The sequence below is a fragment of the Macaca nemestrina genome, chromosome 5 (genome assembly GCF_043159975.1).
Source record: "Macaca nemestrina isolate mMacNem1 chromosome 5, mMacNem.hap1, whole genome shotgun sequence".
Taxonomy (NCBI): Eukaryota; Metazoa; Chordata; class Mammalia; order Primates; family Cercopithecidae; genus Macaca; species Macaca nemestrina.
Window position 1 is genome coordinate 23,211,993 of NC_092129.1, and position 24,133 is coordinate 23,236,125.

A 24,133-nucleotide genomic window follows, 5' to 3' on the forward strand; every position below is an offset into this window, starting at 1 on the left:
AAATAGGATATCCACATGGAATATGAAAACAATCCATTTTTTCTACTATCTACTAAATTTTTTCTACAATCACTTAAAATTTTTAATTATTTTACATTATTTTATTTGATTTCCTTAATTATTATTTAATAAGTTTAATAGCACAGCATTTTCCCACTCTTAGCTTGATTTGTCCTTTTAATTTAAATATTTTTTAGCTAATTTAAGTTTTTCAATGTTCTTTCAATGTTTATTTTCACTTACCCATTTTTACTTAACTTTTATTTGACTTTTTCTGTTTTACCCATCATTTATTTTATTGTCTAGTACAGTGCTACTCAAAGGATATCCATGGACCAGTGCCAATCTGTACTATTTGTTACAAGTGAGATACAGAAATAAATAAGCATCTAGAAATTGTTACTGTACTATAATTAGAAAGAGAAATTTTTAATTTGTTAAACTTTATATAAAACCTGTAGAAGCACAAATCTTTACTAATGCCTAACACAGTGCGTCTCAATTTGGGGCTTACAGAATTATTCATAAAAAGTTAAGAAGTTCCCCACATGAATTTTAGGCTTTCATTTCAATGACAGTTCTTAAAAAATTAATAAGCACATTACAGATTATCTGAATAGCCACCTTAACACATTATTTCCACATAATTTCAATGCTCCTATATCTATATAGCAATCTTAAAAAGATTTATCACGTAATTCAATGTCCCCATCTGTGTTTTACGGTTGAAATAGCAGTTGCTTCTAAGTAAAGAGCAAATGACATCACTGGGTATTTACCATTATTTGAAACAAGATAGCTTTACAGAATTATTCCATGATACCCTATTGAAACCGGCATGCGAGGAATGCCTTCTGGCAGTTTAAACATAAGGGTAACAAAACAACAAACATGCATAAAATTAATTATACCAGTTTCTTTTAACCACACTTTGAGGAACAGTCGTTCTCTATGTTAATATTAAAATCAAAACATATTAACAAATTAATAAAACCAGACCTAAAGCTACTTCTGTCATACTAAGCTCAACATTAATGATTCATTTTTAATAAAACATTGTCACATTATTTTAAAGTTTTATTTAAATGCAATTTATCACTTAAATTTAGACGTATATACTTTACAGATGTATAAAGTACATAAGCAGCCTTAAAAGCCTTATACATGTAAATTAACAAATCAAAATTGAAAAATATTGTCCAAAGACACACTTTTACCAGCTTTGAGGTCCAGAACAACCACTTAAAGCTTTGTAGATTCTACACTTCTCTCAGAATGAGACTTCAAGTGATTCGACACTCACATTAAAGCACCAGAAGAAGGAATTCTGTCACCAGATCTATTCTAATTCTGATCTGTGGTCTCTAATCTATACCAAAATGTTTTTTTCAATCAGGTAACATCCCATCTAAATGAGCTCAAAGTCCTACCTAAACCATTATCAAAAATGGCAACCAGCCTAGTCTCACAAGTGCAAACCTATTAGCCGGATAATCTTTTTTTTTTTTAAGAATACCCACCAAATAGCATAAATAGGCTGGGACTTTATGTAAATGAAAAATAAATATAAGAAAATATACCAAATCTCACTAATAGTGGGAGAAGCGAAAAAGACAATAAATTTTCTGGATTTTTAAAACTATCAAGTTGACAAATGAAAGACTGGTGTCAACCAAGTGAGGGGAATGTTCATATATTTTTGTGGCCTTGCAAATTGGTACAACCTTTCTAAAGGACAAACTGGAAAGTGATATCTAAATTTCAACATAGACATGACCTTCTACTGAGAATTTATCCTAAGGGAATATCAGACAAGTACAAATAAACATGAATATAAGGACATTCCTGACAGCACTGCTTAAAGTAAGTAAATGCCTATGAACAAAATATATACTGTAAATTAGTTGATAATGTTTAAGTGCTAAAAATGATTTTATCAACCTATTTTTTAACATGGAAGAACGTCCAAAATACATTAAGTGTGTATGGAAGAGAAGCATTTTACGTAGCTATATAAATAATATGATTCCACAGCTGGAGAAGAGTTTGTACATTTACATACATGGAAGAAGCTTTCAGGAGCTCTGTATCTAAATGCTAACACTGACTATGTTTTACTAAAGGAAGAAATACATTACAGGAACATTTACTCCATCTTTGGTTACTATTATTATTCATTCTACCAGTTTATGTGGGGAAAGGCTGAAAATTACGTATACTGATTTGCAGATTATATCAACATTTGATTCTGAGATTAGAAACCAGCTATAGATCAAGATACATAAATTCAGATTCCTAGTAACAATTTTTACAAAAGCTGCATAAAATGGCTAAAATTAAAACTCTCGCTTTTAGGCACTATAACTATTTTGAGCAGTATAAAGTCACGCTCCATTAAAGCCCACAGCACACCTCTACCCTATTTATTGTTGACAAGTCTTGGCCAATAAGCAATCTGTAGATTAAAAGGAAATAATCATTCTCTCACTCCGTCTCCACTCACTCACTCACTCCAGTAATGGGGAGGAAAGCCCCACTGTATATACTAATGCTATGGTGTTATTATCACAAGTTAGGACAACCTTCAATCATTAGTCTTGTATAATTAACTATTGCCAGAAAAACAGTTCAACAAAACCCTTTTCTGTCAAGAGCCAGATAGTAAATATTTTCAGTTTTGTAGGTCACTCAATCTCAGTTTCAACTAGCCAATTCTGCCACTGTAGTCTAAATCAGCTGGAGACAATAAAATGGATGTGGCTATGTTGTAATAAAACTTTATTTACAAAAACAGGTGACAAGTCAGATGTAACCTGGGGACCAGTTTGCAGACTCCTGAGATGTAGGGTAAAAAATCATTCTAACTGAAAATATTCCCTAAAATTCAACAGATTCATAATAAGTAACTCCAGCCATCCTTTATTTGGAAGAAAAGTAAGCTTATCCTAGACGACATATCAGCAAGCCAGGCTGCTCAGAATCTGACAATTCATGAAAGCACTACTGAGATTTTTGAAGGATTACAAAGACAAATAAATGTCAACAAGTGTTTCAGGTTTCTTTTTCCAGAATAAGTCATCTCAGTTTATCCATATGGTATGGAACTCTTGGACAATGTCGAATACGTGTGATGGTTAATTTTATATGACAACTTGACTGGACCTTGGGGTGCCCAGATATGCAGTCAAACATTACTTCCGTGAAGGTGTTTGGATGAGCTCAATATTCAAATTGGTCGACTGGATAAGGCAGACTGCCCTGCATAATGTGGGTGGGCTTCACTGAATCAACTGAAGGCCTGACCAGAACAAAAAAGCTAACCATCCCCTAAGCAAAAGAGAATTCTTCTTGCCTGATCCCCTTTGACTAAAACACTGGCTTTTTCCTACCTTCAGCCTTGAACTGATCTCTTCCTGGGGCTTGAGCCTACCAACCTTCAGACTGGAACTATGCTATCAACAATCCCAGGTCTCCAGCTTGCCAAATCACCTCACAGATCTTGGGACTTCTCAGCCACCATCATCTCATGAGCCAATTCTTAATTAATTAATTAATTAATTAAATCCTATTGGCTCTGTTTCTCTGGACAACTTGAATATAATATTGAGAAAACTAGAAAAAATCTAATTTTGTCTACAGATGTAAAAATGGGGACAGTCTTCTATTTAGAAAAGAACAATAGTTGTAATCTTCAATTTCCATCACAGTATCTCAGTATCATCTACTCAATAAGATACCTAATTCCACAGATTTCCAAAGCACATCAGTACAATCTCAACTATCTGTTATCTAGCTCTTACACAAAAAAAGCTATGAGAAATGACAGGGAAAATGGTCTAAGACATGCTATCATTCCACCCCTCTAGAAACTCTAAATTCTATCTTTGAATCACAGAACAGTACACATTCAGAGCCTTTTTATTTCGCAACTCAGGGAAATGGTCTTCCTAAAATTTCCTCCAGTGTACTGCCACCTTATAAACTTGAACCTCAGATTTTTACAGAAGGACACAAAAAGTAAGCAACCACATAAATCATCAAATTGTTGTCTAGGCCGGGCAGGGTGGCTCACACCTGTAATCCCAGCACTTTGGGAGGCCAATGCAGGCAGACAGCTTGAGTTCAAGAGTTTAAGACCAGCCTAGGAAACATGGCAAAAGTCTCTACAAAAGAAAAAATATACATACAAAAAAATGTTTGCCTGCGTGCATGGTGGCACACGCCTGCAGTCTCAGCTACTTGGGAGGCTAAGCTACTTGAACCTGGGAGGTTGAGGCTGCCTTAAGTAAGCCGAGATCATGCCACCACACTCCAGCCTGGGTAATAAAGCAAGACTCCGTCTCAAAAAAAAAAAAAAGTTGTCTATATATTTAAAAAATTAAAGGTAAACACTAAAAATATTTGCAGATATGGTACTAAGGCATAATTATAAAGAGATCATAAGCAAACTAAAAAATAAATAAATAAATACTAAATGAGTTTAGTCTAAACGGACAAAGGACAAACCCCAAAGGGAAAAACACAAATAAATAAAAACCTCTGAAAAATAATCCAAGCCCACTGGTAAACAAGTAGTATCAAATTCAGAAGACATGCTATTTTTCAGCTATCAATCTAGCAAAAATGTTAAAAGAACAAAACAACAGTATTCCTAGATACTCCCACACACTGATAATGGCAATGTTAATCTGTTCATTACAAAAACACAAACTTTTGATAGGCTATTAGGCAATATACATCACGTGTGGCACATGCCTATAATGCCAGCTACTCAGGAAGCTGCAACAAGATTGCTTAAGCCCAGGAGTTCAAGACCAGCCTGGGCAACACAGTGAGACCCTGTCTCAAAAAAAAAAGAAAAGAAAAGAATTAACTATATAAATTGATCTCCTCCCACCTGAACTAATTTTCCTTAACCTTTAAGTATAACTATGTCTTTAAAAAGAAGATCTGGTATTTTATGTGCCTCAAACACTGAAGATGATTAACAAATGTCCTGAAAATAACATTCTAATCTTTTAATTTAGACTGAAAAAATTCACAGTCTGAGAAGAATGACATGACTTGTCTTTAGACAAGTCAATCCAAAAACACAATACAGGAAGAAGTACATGTGAAATATGCTGACCAAGTGATTTAATAAGGAAAATTTTCTCACAGAATAGTTACAAGACTGTGTTACTGAAATGGGAATATTGATATCTAGTATGCACTGTACACATAAAACTTAAAATAAGGATGAATAATCTCTGGCAATAATGTCTTACCTAAAGACAAAAGCACTGCTGTAAGAACAGCAAAGATCCCAAGACACTCTACATTGGAACTCCTCTTTGGAAGACAATATGTTACATTTTTCAATACTAATGTTTTTAATACTAATTTTAATTCTTTTAAATAGAAAACTGAGCTGCCTGGGGATAACATTAAAAATTCTGAATATTTCTCAGACAGGAAGATTAGCATTAAATAAAAAAGCAACCTATTCTATTTCTGAAGCTCTTTTACTGGAAGTAAAAATGCATACAGTATCAAGTCTTCCACAGTATTTGAATATATATGTAACTGCACTGAGAACAAGAACTAATCTCACTGAATATTTTAATGATAGCTCTAAATCGAAGAAAATAAAAATACTACTGACAAAGCAGATTTATACTTTTAAATAAGCTGAATACAGAATACAAATCGAGAATACAAATTGCAATGTTTTTCAGAATGCAGATTATCTGTCACCCATTAGGTCTTAAAATCAACTTGGAAACCAACCCTTTCAAATAAAACAGTAGATAAAGCGTGTTTACCCTCATATTACGTAAGTAGCATGTGGTTCACATTTTAACATCTCTGAAATATTAACAAGTACTTTTGCACAAAGAACCTATTCCGTTGCTGGAATAACTCCACTCAAGCCAGCCTCTACTCTACTATCAGAATTATCTTCTAGAATCAAGCATGTTTATGTTACTCTTCTACTTACATAGATCTATGAGCCCCTTACGGCATATGACATAAAATTCAAACTCCTTAAGTTAGGCAAAGTTCTTCACCAATTGTCAGCTTTACTTTGCAACTTCTACCTACAAAAACTATCCAGCCACACTTACCTAATCACTTCCTCCAAACAGATGAGACTCTTTCATGACTCCAAGCTATTTCACTTCTGTATCTTAAGAGTCCTAGTTCAGAATTAACTTGTTCTGTCTTCCCTGATTCCTCTAGGTGGCATTAAATAACTACTACTTTGTTCACTCCCAATATATTATTCAAAATTCCAACAACATTTATTAAATTATATTAACCCATATGTATATGACTTTCTTCTCTCTCACCAAACTATGAAAAATGAAAGGCAACTTTTTTTAGTGTCCAGTACCTAGCATAGAGCTGCACACTTATACAGGGTCTCAATAAATGTAGTCATTATAACCACTGGACACCTAACAAATGTTCACAGAACAAAATTAGAATTTTGGAAGCCTTACAACTACAAAAATATCTTTCTGTTTAGAAGAAGGATTAAAACAGGGGTTTTGTTTGGTGGTTGTTGTCTGCTTATTTTAAAATCCAGGATATTTTAAACTATCCCTTGAGCCAGTATGCATTTAAGTATCTATTTAGAGATCAGTAAATATCTATCAATGCAGCTTTTTTTCAAAGTAATTTTAAATAATTTAGAGAGCTGACGGCCAACATTCCTAACATGGGAAAACAGTCTCCAATAGGTAAAAAGACACAAAAGTCACACAAAAAAATTAGAATATTAAACCATAAGAAAAAATGTTCATATTAACAGTAGCCAAAAAGAAAAAACCAACAAATCGTATACTACACTGTGCAGGATATCTGGCTAAGATGGCAGAAACATCACATCGTGTTATTTTCTCCATCCCAATCCTCTACTCCATTTCAGTACTATTTATCTCTAGGGTAAGTGACTCCAATAGTCTTAATTTGTTTCTTTTATCATAGAATTACCAGTATATCTCAGTGGAAAAGATGTGCACTATGAAACCAGGCCACCTGGGTGCAGGTTCATTCTACCTCTTATTAGCACTAAGTCCTCATAAATCACTTAACCTCTCTGTGCCTCAATTTCTTCATATGTAAGAAGAAAAAAATTATAGAAATAGTACCTATATTATAGGGTTGTTGTGATCAATGAACATGTAAAGTTTTTTGTTGTTGTTGTTTTTGAGACAAAGCCTCTCTCGGTTGCCCAGGCTGGAGTGCAGTGGCGTGATCTCGGTTCACTGCAACCTTCATCCCCCAGGTTCAAAAGATTCACCTGTCTCAACCTCCCAAGTTGTGGGGATTACAGGTACACACCACCATTCATGGCTAATTTTGTGGGGTTTTTTTTAGTAGAGATGGGGTTTCACCATGTTGGCCAGGCTGGTCTCGAACTCCTGACCTCAGGTGATCCGCCCTCTCAGCCTCCCAAAGTGCTGGGATTACAGATGTGAGCCACTGCGCCTCGCCTGTAAAGATATTTTTGAAAGTGCCAGGCATATGATTAGGATCTCAATAAATGTTATTATTTTTATTATTGTCCATGCATAGAAATTTTCCAGAAGGATAACTTAAAAACTATTAAAAATGGAGTGGAGGACTGGCATGAAAGGAAGATGAAAAAGCTTACTTCACTTTAAGCTTTTCTGTACTGAGTCAACATTTTACTGAGCATGTGTAACTTTAATAATGAGAAAAAAAAATCATCTGACAAATACCACATAACAATAATTCTTCTGCTCCTCATGAGGTACAGTACCCCACTCTCTTCCAAGTTTTTAACCTTGCTCTTTTCCCTCCCTATTCAATCAAGGACATCCACACTGTCACCAGCTTCTCTGTTAATATTAATATCCTACTAGCATGTTTACAACTACTCATCTCCTTCAAAACACAAACCCAATGCCCATCTCTCTGATAACCACCACTTTTTTAACGTTATTCCAAGAGATTAAGCATAAGCTTTCTATCCCTACGATCTCCAAAGTGAATACATGCATGCCAGGGAGTACATGAGCCAAGCCACTGGCAAGCTGCTGGAAGAAAACAACTTCTGTTTATATCGAAAAGTATCTTTAGGAAAAAGTAACATATTAAATTTTGCTATAATATTTAACATACAGGTTAACACTAGTACCCTTACTCGGATTGTCAGAGCGTTATGTTACATATATATAACATAAATGGAGGTGTTCTATACAGAGGACTTGACAGTGACACTCTCCTTCGTTCATCTGATTTTTTCATACAGTAATGCATTGCAGTTCATGGCTGGTTAAACAGATTTGCATATCGATAACATTACATAGTTTTACTTTAGCAACCTGATAAAATGGATTTGTGGCTCTAAAATATTAATGCAAAGAAACTTGAAGTTGAAAAACCTTAAGATAATACTAAAAATATAAGTATAAACAAGCAAGAAAATAGTCAAGTTGATGCTTCCCAATGCACACTCTTCAACATTCCTTTTGCAAGAGAAAAAAAAATTACAAAATCAGATCTGACAGTCATATGGCACCAAGAATTTCTGTTTGAAAAAATAACCATTAATCCCCATTAGGGTAAAGATGATGCTTTCAAATGAAACGCTCAATATGGAGAGGGCATATTGGAAATCAACATGACTCATGTATCTGCATACGTGAGTTGGAAAAAATAATTTTTTAAATATATCAATTATATGTACCACTAAAAAAAAGGATGCCAATTAAATGACACCCTGAATTACATGATGCATCCAGATATCAAAAATGCCAAAACATTTTTAAAGTACATTTTAAAATTGATAAAGTATAATAAATATTGCATACTTAAAATAGGAGCACTTGGGTGAAATTTTTACTGTTAGGCATGTCTAAAAAATGAGGAGTCCATTGATTCTCTATAGTCTCAAAACATTTGCTATACACCTACCCTACCCTTTTTATGAAAGGTTTGTAACAATGTGTCAAAGAAAATAAAAATAAACAACAGGTAGCCAAATGGGGAGGGGAACTGAGAAAGTGTGCTGCTCCAATCCCAAAAGAGATCCAAAGATCTGCTCAGACACAAAAAGTTAGGTTCTAACCAAACGTAAAATTCTAGGCCAGAAGAAAGTAAGAATCAAGAATAAAATAAGATCAGATTCCAAGACTGGAAATTAAACTTAAACAGTCACTGAAGATGCTTTCACTCAGCTAAAATAAGGTTAGCAGCATCAAGTAAGTATACTTTCTCACATAAACACACTAGACAAAAAATACCTACATTAAAATCTAGCTCAATCTAAGCTAATTGGCTTTTCTTGGGCTAGGCACGGTGGCTCACACCTGTAATACCAGCACTTTGGGAGGCTGAGGGGGGCGGATCACCTGAGGCCAGGAGTTCGAGACCAGCCTGGCCAATACAGTGAAACCCTATCTCTACTAAAAATATATATATAAAACAAATTAGTCCAGAGTGGTGGTGCACACCTATAATCCCAGCTACTTGGGAAGCAGAGGTTGCAGTGAGCCAAGATCACACCACTGCACTCCAGCCTGGGTGACAGAGAGACTCCGTCTCAAAAACAAAAAAAAAGTCGTGTTCAAAAAAGCATTTTGGCAACTATTAGGAATAATAGCCACGTATTTAATTTAGTTTTTTGTAAGTCCTTTCTCCTGTTTAAAAACTGGGAAAATAAGGTACAGTTAACAACTAATGAGGCTGTTCATAAAACCACTACAAATATATACAACTTGGTGTTTCAGACAGGCTTATCATTGTCCTAGAACATATGAACCATAAACAATACATTTAAATGGCTAAAGAAAAATAAAAAGTCTTAAAATATTTCAAAATAATTGAGAAAATTTATAAATATACGGAAGTTTTCTGTTCCCAAAATTAAAGTACTTAACTTCTAGTCTAACTTTTCAGTACATTATTCCTAAAATGAGACAGAATGCTCAGTATTAATGAGAATGCTTTAGAAAAGCTTCAGAAATGTCATGGCAAGGCCATATATATGTAATTTCTTATGGTCAGGAGGTAATCTCTGCCTCTACAAAAGCAATGTAACCAACTGGTAGAAAATGTTAAACTACATGAAACATAGTCCAAATCTTTCATCCCAAAATCTTCCAGAGAAATATATAACTACAAACTGTAGTTCATTTCAGAACTCTAAACTTTAATACTAAAAACTATTTTCAAAAGGAGTATCAATAAAGCAAATAAGGCACACTAACAGTGTAGAAAGGCATACAACAGTTTCTGATCTTATGTTAACTCTCTCTTTAAAGGAACTTAAAATCCTATCAACCTTTAATTAATTTGGCACTACCTAATGAAGTCTTTAAACACTTTATGGCAGGAGAAAAAAAGCAAAAGTAGGGATAGAGTTACTTTTCTGAGGTAGATTCTCAGATCAGACAGAGGTTAATATAAGCATGAAATAAAACTAGATACAGTACTAAAGTCTGGTTCCCTGATTGAGAGAATCTTCTATTCTGATGGGTGAGAACACTGTTAACACTGGTTCAGATGCCCTGAGCAGACACAGTACTCTGGTCAAGACTTGGCCACTGTTCAATGTAAGGAATCCCAGGAAACCCTTCAGTCCCAGGCAACCTATGACACACATCCCCTAGTTTTTTAAAACTGAAACTTCAGGCAAACCTAGACAACTGGTCACCCTAGCTTAATAAGTGGTAAAGAGAAAGCAATTCAAATATTTATTAAGCACTTATGTATCAATCCTTATGCAATAAAGTCAGCTCCACTGGATTAGATAACCTCTAATTTCAAATTTTTAAGTATCTCACTGAAACTGGCCAAAGGCATTGATGCATTTTGTTCGGACTCATCTTACATGGCTGCCTGGAAGCATGAGACTGGTGATCACTACTGCCTTCATACTCCTGTCTACCAGAACACTTCATTCTTCTGCTTTTACTCCTACCTCCCTGGCTGCTCCTTCTCAGTGTCTTTGGACAGCTCATCTTCCTCTGCCTGAAGAGAAAATGTAGTGTCCCAGGGCTTAGTCCTCTACTGTCTTCTCTATTCTCTCGGTGTGACCCATGACCTTTAAACACCATTTATACCCAAGTAATCCTCAAATTCCTGTCTCTCACCCAGCAACCTCCCCACTGAGCTCCAGCATTTATACCCAACTTCATACTCAACATCTCACCTGAATTTCTCAAAAGGATCTCAAATTTCACATGGCCAAAAAAGAACTCTTGATTCCATTTATCTTCCTTATACTCTCTCCCCACTGTCCTCTGCCCACTAACCTTCCCCATCTCAGGAAATGGCATCACTATCAATTATAATCAAAGAAGCCAAAATTAAGATGTCATCTTTGACTGCTCTTTCCCTTACTTGACAACTCCAAACCATCAGTAAATCCTTAAGATTTCTCATGTATATCCCAAATCCATTTTCTTCTCTCCAAATCCAATCTAACCATTCTAACTCAAGCCATCATCTCTCACCTAATAACTGCAATGGCCTATTAGCTGTCTTCCCTACTGCTGTTCTTGCCCCACTCCTCTACAATTTCTTCTTCCACAGAATAGCCAAGACTGACTGTAAGCACCCAGGACAAGGAATATCTGTTCCATGTCTCCAATACATGGGAATAGTATCTGCCTCATAGTAGGCACTCAATGTGCGCTCAGGAGTGAAAGAATAAAGTCACTCTCCAGCATCTTCAGACATGCGGAATAGAATCCAGACTCCCTACAACCCCTCAACGTTATTATCAGGCCTTCCTCACCTCACAGTCCTGCTCACTAAGCTCCAGACTCACTGGAGTTCTTCAAACTTCTCAAACTCATTTCTGCCTTGGAGATTTTTTTCTTCCCTCCACCTGAACACTTCTCCCTTCATGTCTGGTTTCTTCTCATCATTCAGGTAACAATGTTACCTCCTCAGAGGCCTCCCTGACCAGCCACTCAAGGAGCTCTGCCCATCCCCTGCCACCTCACCAATCTTCTTTTCCTCTTAGTACTTAACACTAGCTGAATCATCTCATTATCTGTTCACTTACTGATCCTCCCCTCTAAAATGCAAGCCACTACCAGGTAGCACGGTGGCTCATGCCTGTCATCCCAATAGTTGGGAAGGCCCAGGCGGGAGATCACTGGAGCCTAAAAGTTCAAGACAAGCCCGGGTAACAGTGAGACCTCATCTCTACAAAAAATATAAAAATCAGCCAGCAGTCATGGCACATGCCTGTATTCCCAGCTGAGCCTGAGAGGCTGAGGTGAGAGGACTGCTTGATTCTGGCAGGTCAAGGCTGCACAGACCTATGATTGCACCACCGCACTCCAGCCTGACTGACAGAGCAAGACACTGTCTCAAAAACGAAACAAAAAACAAAAACCTAAAAAATGTTTTTAAAAGTAAAATACAAGCCTCCTTAGAGCAACAACCTTATCTTTCTTGTTCAATGATATATCCCCAGAGGCTAATACAATGTCTAGCATACTATATTTATTTAAAGAATAACTCACAAACATTTCTAATGCCAAGGTAACAAGCACTATGCTAGGTAACCATTTTTTTAATTAAAGGAAACAGAAAGCAAAATATTGATATGAAAAGTAATTTGGGGCCAGGTGCGGTGGCTCACGCCTGTAATCCCAGCACTTTGGGAGGCCAAGGCTGGCAGATAACAAGGTCAGGAGTTCGAGACCAGGCTGGCCAATATTGTGAAACTCTGTCTCTACTAAAAATACGAAAATTAGCCGGGCACGGTGGTGCACGCCTGTAGTCTCACCTACTCGGGAGGCTGAAGCAGAAGAATCACTTGAACTCAGGAGGCAGAGGTTGCAGTGAGCCGAGATCGCACCACTGCACTCCAGCCTGGGCGACAGAACAAGATTCTGTCTCAAAAAAAAAAAAAAAAAAGTAAAGTAATTTGATGTTATTTTTATGTTGATCATGCCCATCCTTAAATGACCCTACACAATAAATTGCTCTTCTTAGAACATTATTTTGCCAGTGTAAAATATGAAAATCTTTATAGTAGTAATAATAATGAATAACATGTTATTGCTTAAAAATTGGCTGGGTGCGGTGGCTTATGGCTGTAATCCCAGCACTTTGGGAGGCTGAGGCAGGCGGATCACTTGAGGTCAGGAGTTCAAGACCAACCTGGTCAACATGGTGAAATCCCGTCTCTACAAAAATACAAAACATTAGCCAGGTATGGTGGTTTACGCCTCTAATCCCAGATACTCGGGAGGCCGAGGCAGGAGAATCGCTTGAACCCAGCAGATGGAGGCTGCTGTAAGCCAAGATCGCACCACTGCACTCCAGTGCAGTCAACCCCTGGGTGACAGAGACTCTGTCTCAAAAAAAAAAAAAAAAATTATATGGCTTAAAAAGTGTCTGATGATCACATTCTTCATTTTCTTAATGTGAAGTGTATGTAAACTAATTAGGCTACAACTCAGGCAAATACTATCCAGAAGACTATGTCTTCATCATCTTTTCCAAGTATATAAATACACATTTCATCCAGTCAGAAAAATCAGGACTCCCTCAACCCTTTCTGTTCACACACATAAATATTACAACATGACAACAGAGGTTATCAACTCACCATTACTTGGCCTCAGATTAATTTACCAGCTTCATTCAAGCCAGTAAGTGATCAAATTCCAATTATTAATCAAGTTCATTTCACAAAAGTCATCACTAAAGTTAAGATTCACCTCTTACCCCCCCGCAAAACCTATTATGAAAGAACATGCCCAGCTGGGTTTAGGCCAGAGTTATGTTTCATTGTTACTACAGTACTCTTAGAAGTCCATCTAATTCAGAACCACAGCAGAAAACAATATTACCTGTTGTAACCATACCAGTTATTACCACTATCATTATGACATCACTAAACACCTTATGGCAATGCATCAACTAAGAGGTAAATATAAAGCTCAAAGCAATGAACAAATGACTTTTTTTTCAGCTCAAGTGTTTCCTGTAACATTTTATTTTCACACACTATAAAAGTATAATACTCTACCTCAAAATGTTTTAGGAGTTGAATATATAAGATTTTGTTTTTGTTTTTTGAGACAGAGACTCACTCTGTTACCCAGGCTGGAGTGCAGTGACATGATCTCAGCTCACTGCAACCTCGGCCTCCCAGTTCAAGCGATTCTCCTGCCTTCAACCTCCTGAGTAGCTAGGATTACAGGCGCACACCACCACGCCCAGTTAATTTTTGTATTTTTAGTAGAGACTGGGTTTCACCGTGTTGGCCAGGCTGGTTTGGAACTCCTGACCTCAAGCGATCCGCCCACCTTGGCCTCCCAAAATCCTGGGATTATAGGCACGAGCCACCGTGCCTGGCTTGAGTTATTATTTTTAAAAAATTATTTATGAAAAGGAACATACTTAGCACAATTAGGTGTTAGGAAGTACTCAAAGTATCACTCTATCATGCTAGATTTCAAAAGCTTATGGGAAATATGGTTATCCTTCACCCAATTTGAAACCAGTATACATTCTGAACAATAGGGTAATCTCAAATGCAATCAATCGAATGCATAAAAAACATGCCCATTGTTCTATTTTAAATTACCTTTCTAACCACACTTGCCAATATAAAAAAGAGAGGCTTTTATTTGACCTTTGTAAGAAAACTTACGAAAACACTCATTTTAGCTGGGCGGGGAGACTCACGCCTGTAATCCCAGCACTTTGGAAGGCTGAGGCCAGTGGATCACTTGAGGCCAAGAGTTCAAGACCAGCATGGCCAACATGGTAAGACCCTGTCTCCACTAAAAATACAAAAATTAGCTGGGTGTGGTGGCACATGCCTGTAATCCCAGCTATTTGGGAGGCTGAGGCACGAGAATCGCTTGGAACCGGGAGGCAGAAGTTGCAGTGATCCGAGATCGCACCACTGCACTCCAGGCTGGGCAACAGAGGGAAACTCTGTCTCAAAATATAAACAAATAAATACTCATTTTATTTTTGGTTTACAACAGTTACTCCATAAAGCTGAAAAATGGGAAAAGCCAAATCAAACTGAATCCTAAGTGAAGGCTCAAGTTCAGTATTTTTCAAACTACACTTATTATTCCTATTTTGTACTGCCATTTCTTTAAAAAAAATTTCTTCTGATTTTTAGGAAGTGGTTCTACAGTACCTTTGGCTTTTCCTTTAGTCTAGTTACATATTTGTATAAACAAACAAACCAGTTTCAGGACACCTTGAATTAATCCACATATTAAGATAAACTCACTTTAATACCAGAAATTATTTACTTATCCCTGCCTTCACACTTTGTTTTCAGACAAGTCCAATTTTAGGGCTGGAATAACTGCTCAAATTATTCAAAAGATATACTGAACAACATTTCAAAAATAAAAATTTCCTTCCAAAAGATCCCTACATGAATCAACTCAGAGGTCATTATCTTGACCTTCACCATCTGTTCATTTGCACAAGAAGCAACACAAGTTTTTCATCTAAGGTAGAACTTTTTAAAACTTAAAATTATCAAAGATAATTTTAAATATTTATGTTTGCTCAAAAAGGGAAGAAACACAATAAATACATTACTATTTCAGCATATAGCTGAAAAAAAACTTTTCAAAGCCATGTCCTGATTTGCCAATGGTTTATTACTGACAAATTGAGATAAAATACATGCTTTGGTACAGCTATACTGTCCAAATTTTTTCAATTTGGGTAGTATTTACAAAGTATCTTCTTCCACTATTATTCTATGCCATAGCAAATGTCTCTCTAGAGACTGCAACATAACAAAGTCCTTCCTTACTCAACTTTAAATACTAAAATGTTCTCTTCATAGAAAACAATGAAAAATAGACACCAAGCCTCAGTGATATACCTCCAAACAAGCTGCTATTATCACGAATAAATTTTAATAGGTTAAAGACATTACAGATGGCTTTTGACATTTTCAGATAAACTGAAACCACTCCCTCTAGCCCCTAGGGATAATGAAGTAGCTTCTCAATCACTTAAGTTACTTAGATGACAGGATTTGTGAATAATCTGTAAACTGGGGAAACCTCTGAACTACTGTCTCCTTAGGACAAATAGCATACAATTTAGAAAAAAAAATCCCTACTTAATACTGCTTTTTATAAAATTCATACCTACATTAAATTTCTAAAAGTGTTTCAGGACTAAACTTAAGTGAATGATTCAATTCTAACTCTGGCTTTTTAAAATGTATATATGTCTTTTTAAAAACCACATCACAAATATCTAAACTATCACAGAATTGCATTATTCGAAATTTCAATAGCCTGATATTAGTGACTCGGTTAGTGCCTGATTTTTTAAAAAACAGTAGAAAATATTACCATCAAAAGACCCCTTTCCAAATGCTGCTTCTGCTTTTTTTGTTTTGTAAATAACCTCTTTGGAAATGTATGCAAAAATATCTCTAAGTTACACAAGTCGAGCTCAAACACTGTGTGGAGCAAGGTTACTTAACAGGAGTCCCAGAACCAGCTAAAACTGTAGGGAAAATTTTGCGTATGTATATATGGCATTGTTTTTTCTGCATAGAAGATCCATATAACTCAGTTTCTCAAAAGGCCTCAAAACTCAATTAAGATTAAAAGTGCCTGGAAGGACCATCATCGTTAGAGAACATATCACAGGCAACCCAAGACTTATTTTTTATCCCAAGTTAGTGGAAGATTTATCCTAATTTTGTGGCTCCTACATAACTTCTGAGCGACGCAAGCACGAAATGGCTGTCCGATACAAACAGCCCCCATCAGACACGGAATGCAGCAAACCCCTAATTTTCCTTGAAGGGACCACGGAAAGCCAAACGGATTCGCAACCTGGTTGCTCAATGGTCCATTGGCTACTGCAGGACGCGCCCTCCCCTTACGCCGGAGGGGCTGCGGGGTGGCGACCAGGTTCCTCCGAACGGCTTAAGTTCCCTTGAGGGTAGCTGATTCCGAGGGGCTGAAGTTCCCTTGGGGGGGGCTGATAGCGGTCGCATCTCTGGCAGCATTCTCCCTCCCCTAAACGCGCCCTAAAAGTAGCGGCTGCGGGCGTGGGCACAGCCAACCCCAGCCCGCGCCTCCCAGAAGCCTGGAGGGCACGGAACTGCGGCCCCTCCGAGACGCGCCCGAGCCGCCGCCGCAGCACGGTCGCAGCGACCTTCCTGCCCGGGTCCCAGCGAGCGACGGGCAAGCCCCGTTATCACGCCGGTCACACACCCCACGAGTGAAAGGAAAAAGCCGGGCAGACAATAAAGCCCAACCCGCGGGGGCCCAAGCGAGCTGGAAGTTGGGGGCGCTGGGGCTGCAGCCCAAGGAGGAGCGGCGGGAACGAGGGATGCGGAGCTGATGCGCCTGGGACGCGGCAAGCCAGACGTCAGCCCGGGTGCTGGCAGCGGGGAGGACACTGGGCGCGCGGCGACGTCGGGGAGGCGGCCGGGGGAAGACAGGCCGGAGGCGGGAGGGGAGCGGCGGCGAGGTCCCGAGGCGCCGCGGTCGGCCGTGACCCCCACCCCAGCCGGGGCGCTGTCCCGTTCCTTACCGGCAGGGAAGCTGCGGGCTCCGCCGGGGCTATCCCGGCCGCTGGCCTCCGGAGCCAGAAAGCGCCCCCACATCGCGGGCGAGAGGGCCGGGTGGGCCGGGGACGCCCGACTCCTCACGTCCGTCCTCCTGCTTCTTCGGTGGCGGAAACTTGCGCGGAGCCTGGGCCTCGGCGGCACGGGCAGGAGGAAAGGCGGGATGGCTGGTTAACGGCTGTTCAGCTACGGGCCGGGAGCGCAGGGGCCAGATTCGCCGCAGTGGCAGCGGCTGCCATGGCCAAACCGGCTGGGCTGAGGCCCGCGCCGGGGAAGCGGCGACTCAGCGATGACGGCTGTTAGATCCCCGGCTGAGCCCAGGCTCAAAGGCTCCAGGCGAAGTTGCAGCTGCGGGTTCTCTCCGCCCCCACCGCCGGCTGAGCCAGAGCCGGGGCTGGGGCCGCGAGGGGGCGGGGCCTCAGGCGATGACTTCAGGCGTGCGCGGCGCGGCGCAGGGCGGGGACTGCGGCGGGCGGGTCGGTGGGCTCCCCCGACTCCGCTTCTCCTCCTTGGCGGCGACTGGGCTGTCCCGCCCTCCCGCCGCATCCCTCCGTCTCCATCCTCCCGCCCTGCGAGTTGAGTACAGGGCAGCGACTTGGCCTATTTTGCGATACTCTCCCCTCCCTTGGGTAATCCCTCACGCCCTCCCTCCTACACGTCTCTGTAAAGACACGTGGAAGACCTGCCCCTGGCGTCACCACAGCTCGAGATGAAGGGGCCAAACCAGGGAGCGGCTGAGGGGACTTCCAGCCTCTCTTGGAATTAGGATTGGGATTTAAATCCTCATCTGTATTCCTTCGTTTATAGATCACTTTAGGGGCAGAAAAGGGGTGGTTTTCCTTTACTAATGGGGGCGTGGGGGCAACACAGGCACCAGAATATAACACAGGTATGTGCATGGGAAAAGGCCCGGAGGTAATTAGGACCCTAGGGGGAGAGGGGTCGTCATTGTAATCGCACAACGTTTCAGATTAGCAACCAGAAAGTAAAAATGGCACCAAAGTCTGTAAAGGGAGTCCTTTCCTCTTTGCCCCCTACTGGTTCACGTTCTTCCTCTTCTTGGCCGGTTTCCACCCTTCACCTGAACCCTTAGTGCAGGAGGAGACGTCCTAAGGAAGAGCGAAAAGGGACAGCATCGTTTTATTTTTAAATCTTACTTCTCACTGGCAATATGGTGATGCTTCCAACGTTTAGTTACAAACTAGTTCGCGTAATAAATTCTGGGCCAGCACTGTGGTGGGAGGCGGGCTCTGCAGTAGGCCCATCACTCAGAGGTAAGCCAGAACGCAGGTCACTTAACCAGGGAGGCTTTGAGTTCCGCTTTTCCTGTTCTGGAATCTTGCTAACAAAGGCCCCATATTTGCATTTTTCCTTAAAGACACTTTAATTGGGAAATACTACTTAAAATTCTTGGAAGTTAAATCACATTTGGGTGTGTGTTCTATAACTTACCACATCCGTGTTGTAATTTATCTGATTGGAGTTTTACATTTAGTCTCCCTGTGGTAGACTTCCAATTATTTCTCCAAATCATGTAATGTTGGCCAAGGGTCAGCTGTTTCTGATGATAAAAAGATACAGAAACATGAAAGACGAGTGTGATTGGTTCCTTTTTCTGATTTAAATGTGCATTAGCTTTTTTATCTAACACTTGAGGGGGTAGATTTTTTAAGTCCCAAAAAGAAAATTAGCAGAAGCTATATAGCACTATGTAAAGTATACATTTTTTTTTTCATGCTTTGTAGTTACCACAGTCTCAGGAGCAGAATTTTTGAAATTCATTTGTGATGCAGTTCTAAGAAGTGTATAAAATATTACAGAAATATCTTGGCTTTTGCGAGTTTAAAATACAATTATTATTTCAAAACTGCCAATTTGCTAACTCTAAACAGTATTTAAGGAAAATCGTTTACTCAGGTTTTCTACATCTTTTTATCAATATAAAGGGCATGCTACTACACAAAGAAAGTACAATCGAAGGTGAAAGAATCTAAAATATTTCAATATCTATTACAGAGTAAAAGCAAACAGTAAAAACAAGTTGCTCTTTTGGCACTTGGCATCAAAGATAAAATTTTTGTGTCCCTAGTAATTAAACTTGGGAGGATAGAGGGCTAATGCAATTAAAATTAATTGAAATACTAAGTGGGAATATTATGTAGATAAAGTAACTATCTATTTCTTTTAATCATATGAATTCTGAGTATATACTTAACTAATGCTTCCCCCCACATCCATGATACATGGATGATATGTACATGGGATGATACAGCCATGGTTTTCAGAATGATTAAAATTTATCATAACACAAGTTGGAGAACCTAAGGACTACCTAACCATTACTAAACCCCATGTGGTAAACTGCCTATTTTTGTTTTGTTGTGACAGTGTGTTAGGACTACAAGGAGAATTTTACAAGCAAAGACATTTGTCGTTGAACCTCAATAAACCTCAGTCTTCGCAGTTGTTCTACTGTGCAGAGATAATATAAGTAATGAAAATAGTGACTCTGGCCGGGCGCGGTGGCTCAAGCCTGTAATCCCAGCATTTTGGGAGGCTGAGACGGGCAGATCACGAGGTCAGGAGATCCAGACCATCCTGGTCAACACGGTGAAACCCCGTCTCTACTAAAAAATACAAAAAACTAGCCGGGCGAGGTGGCGGGCGCCTGTAGTCCCAGCTACTAGGGAGGCTGAGGCAGGAGAATGGCATAAACCCGGGAGGCGGAGCTTGCAGTGAGCTGAGATCCGGCCACTGCACTCCAGAGGGGGCGACAGAGCGAGACTCCATCTCATAAATAAATAAATAAATAAATAAAATAGTGACTCTGTGTGTGTGTGTATAAGTATAATTGCTCAGATGAAATTAGGATATTTAATGTTTTGGGAGGGGACTTTTAAAGAATATAAACTGGATCACAAAAGAAAATAGTACTAAAAATGCCGTATTAAATACTAAACTATATTAAACTATTTGTTTGAAATGTTTCATTTCAGAAAAAGACATTATTGAAAAGTGAAAAATAAATGTTGCATTTATAATTCTTAAATTTGTATGTAAATCTTTGAACTGATTATCTTACTATGATTATCTTACTATCTTATGTGAGCTATCTTATATGTGTTTTTCTGATTCAAATTTGTCAGATTGTGCAAACATCAACTACAGAACTGAAGAGGGATATGACAATGGATAAAAGTGATATTTTAAAATTAGAAGAGCTAGGCGCAGTCACTCATGCCTGTAATCCAGTGCTTTGGGAGACCAACGCGGGAGAATCCCTTAAGCCCAGGAGTTGGAGGCTGTAGTGAGCTATGATTGTGCCACCACACTCAAGCCTGGGTGACAGAGCAAAATCCTGTCTCTAAAAAATAAATAAAATTAAAAGGAAACCCCATGCATAATATGAGGTAAGCTCAAGAAAACTTTATATTTACAAAAATACAAAATATATAAAATAGCAAAAGAACCAAACAATCTGTAGGAAAAGTAAACCAACCAATAACAATTGAAGTAGTTCCTAAAGAACTATTGCTACTACATAGAAAAAGATTTATGAATGAATTCTAAACGATTCCAAGGACTAGATAATTCTTATATATCAAGTGTGTATCAAGGACCATGCTTTACAACCTCTTCCAGATCACAAAGGTGACAAGTTATCCAATTTTTTATGGATTGTTGTAATCCCAAAAATCATGTATCATTTAAAAAAAAACAAAAAAAAAAACACTCTTTCTTTTGAAGATGGATTTGAATATCTTAAATGGATCCCCGGCAGGTAGAATTCAAATAGGTGAATGGAAAACAAATAGGTTACTTAACCTGTCTGTGCCTTAGTTCCCTTACCTGCAAATTGGGGATTATAATAACTACCTCACAGGATTGCTGTGGGGTTTAATCTTTGTAAAATAGTTAGAACAGTGTGTGTGTACATCCTATATTGGTAATAGAGACAAACATGCAATTTAGAAATGTAACTGTGTTATAGCTCACCAAGAAAAAATAACATACATTGGTATAGGCCAGGTCAGTTGTATATGGTAATTTATATACATGTATCAGAATAAAATAGTGACTGGTATCTTTTCCTGGCCCTTTGGGGTTACTAATTAGTCCAGGAATTATGGTGAAATAGTACACTCTTGACAAATATTTACCAAATTTTTGGGAGCCAGGTTCACAGAAGCCTTCGTTCTAGGCTGTGATTTCCTGCCCAGTGCTACCAAAACAAAGGAAGGAAAATTAGGGAGAGGTAGCTAGGTGGTATGGTGAGGCCAAGAGGACAAGGGCACTCATCTTAAGTCCCTGATTCCTGGGAGGTACAGAAAATGAATCTCACCTGTACCTTTGACTCCAGAGTTGGGTTGCAATAACCAATAAGAAAGAAGGTATGATATGAACCACTGAAGCAGTCCTTGGGATAGGAAGTGGGTGTGGGAGGGATAGAATTCCGCCAACAGATAAAGTCTTCCAAAGGACCATCAATGCTTTCAGGAACTGCTTAGGACTGACATCTTTGTCAATGGAACTTATGGTAACCACCTGGCCATCCTGAGCCTAGGAAAAGAAACAAGATCATTTATAGTGAAATGGGACAGCAACCTGGACAGTGCGTAAGGATACAAAGTCTTCCTTGCCTGCCTTCGTGCTTTTTCAGACACTGGACAGTAAGTAGAAGGAAGTGTGGATTCAAGAAAGCAGATCATGCCTTCACACACAAACCCACACACAGCCTCCTATCTGACCTGCCCTGGTGGAGAAGAGGACTGTTGAAAGCTGAAAATGTTCAAAATGTTAGGGAATTGGATTGAGATGTACTCAGTGGAAAAGGGGATTTTCAACAGCGTACAGTTGGCAGTGTTATTGGGAGAGAAAAAAATTTGAGCATATACTTCCAGTGATTTGAGACTTCTCACTAAACCAGTTACCTATTTTATGTTAAGTAGTTAGTAATACCTCCATTTTACAGATGGGGAAAAAAGACCAAAGAGAAGTTAGGGAAGGTCACACCGGAAGTAAAGAGCTAGAATTCAAATCTGATACATGTAACTCCAAAGCCCATGCCTTTTCCACCATGCTCTTCAACATGCTGTGAAATAAAAACTGGAAGTTTTTTTTCAGATGCCATATGAGAAGGAAATACCTAACTATAGGATTTCTGTATAGTGTTTAGGGTTCAGCTAAGACTGGAAACCATGTGACATTAATCTGCGGTGGTGTATGGTTTTCTTTAGCTGTAACCAGCAGTTTGAGTGTAGGAAGAAAGAAGGCAGATAGATAAATAGGGTTTTGCAGTGTGGGCACTCAAATGGGAAAAAGGGGCAAAGAATGTAAGGATATTGGTGAAAGAATAGATGAAGTGATGGGAAACTGGGTGTAGCCTATCTGGAAAAAGCAGTTAAGACAAAGCTGAAATGTGGAGAGAAGGTCATGGGAATAAAGGAGTGGAACTTTTGCAATTGAAAAGCAAATATAACGAGAGTAAGGGAGTAAAAGTTGGAAAGATACGATGTTAGGGTGAGAGAGGAGGGTGCTGAAGTTTAAGATTGGAGAGATGAGACAGTGGAGGAATTGATCTGTGAGGTGACCTTGGAGTGTGTCTCTCTGATCTCCCTTCAAGAAAGACCTTGATATTCAGCCACGAGGAATGTACTTAGCTGACAGCCTCCAACTTTTAGCACCTGCAGGACCTGCCTCAGCCTTTTTATTTAATTTTTTATTTTTTATTGATACATAATAGAGGTACATATTTTGGGCATATATGTGATAATTTAATACATTCATATAATTTGTAAAGATCAAATCAGTGTTATTGGGATGTCCATCATCTTAAAAATTTTCTTTTCTTTATGCTAGAAACATTCAAATTATTTTCTTCTAGCTATTTTAAAATATAACAATAGATTATTGTAAACCATAGTTGCCCTACTCCGTGCTTTTCCCAGATATCTCCAGCCAGTGACAAATCTCAGCCAAGATAATGGGGCCTGACCATTCTTTCCAATGCAGAGCCCTTCTAATCATCAGTCCTTGTTCTCTAGCTTGCGATTGGGTTGACTGGGAACTTGTCAGATGTGCATTGTAGTCTGAGCCTTTCCTTTCCAGTCCTGCTTCCTGTGCCTTTCATCTTTCACGGGTGTTACCTTCCAATAAGCCTCTTACACCCCTAGTTCCATTTTAGCATCGCTTTCCAGAAAAGCCAACTGACACATTCTGTGAGGAAGATGAAGATTGGTGGTTTTGTTTTAAATAGGAAAACAGGAGGTCTACAGAGCATGATGAAAATGTTTCCCAGAGAGGACTGTATACTAAGGATGAGTTACCAAGAAGGCAGCATATAGCAGGATAGACTAAGACTATACAAGAGTATAGATGTCTTATGTTTTGAACAGCAGAGAAAGGTGGAATTGAGAGAACTGGACCAGGCACAGTGGCTCACGCCTGTAATCTCAGCACTTTGGGAGGCTGAGGCGGGCAGAACACTTGAAGTCAGGAGTTCCAAATCAGCATGACCAACATGGTGAAACCCCCTCTCTACTAAAAAAATACAAAAATTCGCTGGGCATT

General features: G+C 39.0%; 1 protein-coding gene across 12 annotated transcripts in view; it reads right to left on the minus strand.

Moving 5' to 3' along the window:
• LOC105465504 (centrosomal protein 85 like) overlaps positions 1 to 24,133 on the minus strand; it is a 311,447-nt gene that overhangs the window by 235,814 nt on the left and 51,500 nt on the right. For 4 of the 12 annotated variants that reach the window (XM_071096357.1, XM_071096356.1, XM_071096358.1 and 1 more), the window contains exons 1-2: positions 13,589 to 14,100; positions 12,761 to 12,866 (exon numbers count right to left, since the gene is read on the minus strand). In XM_071096357.1, coding sequence (XP_070952458.1) covers positions 12,761 to 12,866; positions 13,589 to 13,591 — 109 coding nt within the window. In that variant the 5' untranslated portion in view covers positions 13,592 to 14,100. Of the gene's footprint in view, positions 1 to 10,936; positions 10,987 to 12,760; positions 12,867 to 13,588; positions 14,101 to 17,529; positions 17,953 to 19,015; positions 19,125 to 21,905; positions 22,124 to 24,133 lie in introns of those variants that run through there. The other 8 variants (XM_011713949.3, XM_071096359.1, XM_024787849.2 and 5 more) reach the window with 6 other exon arrangements.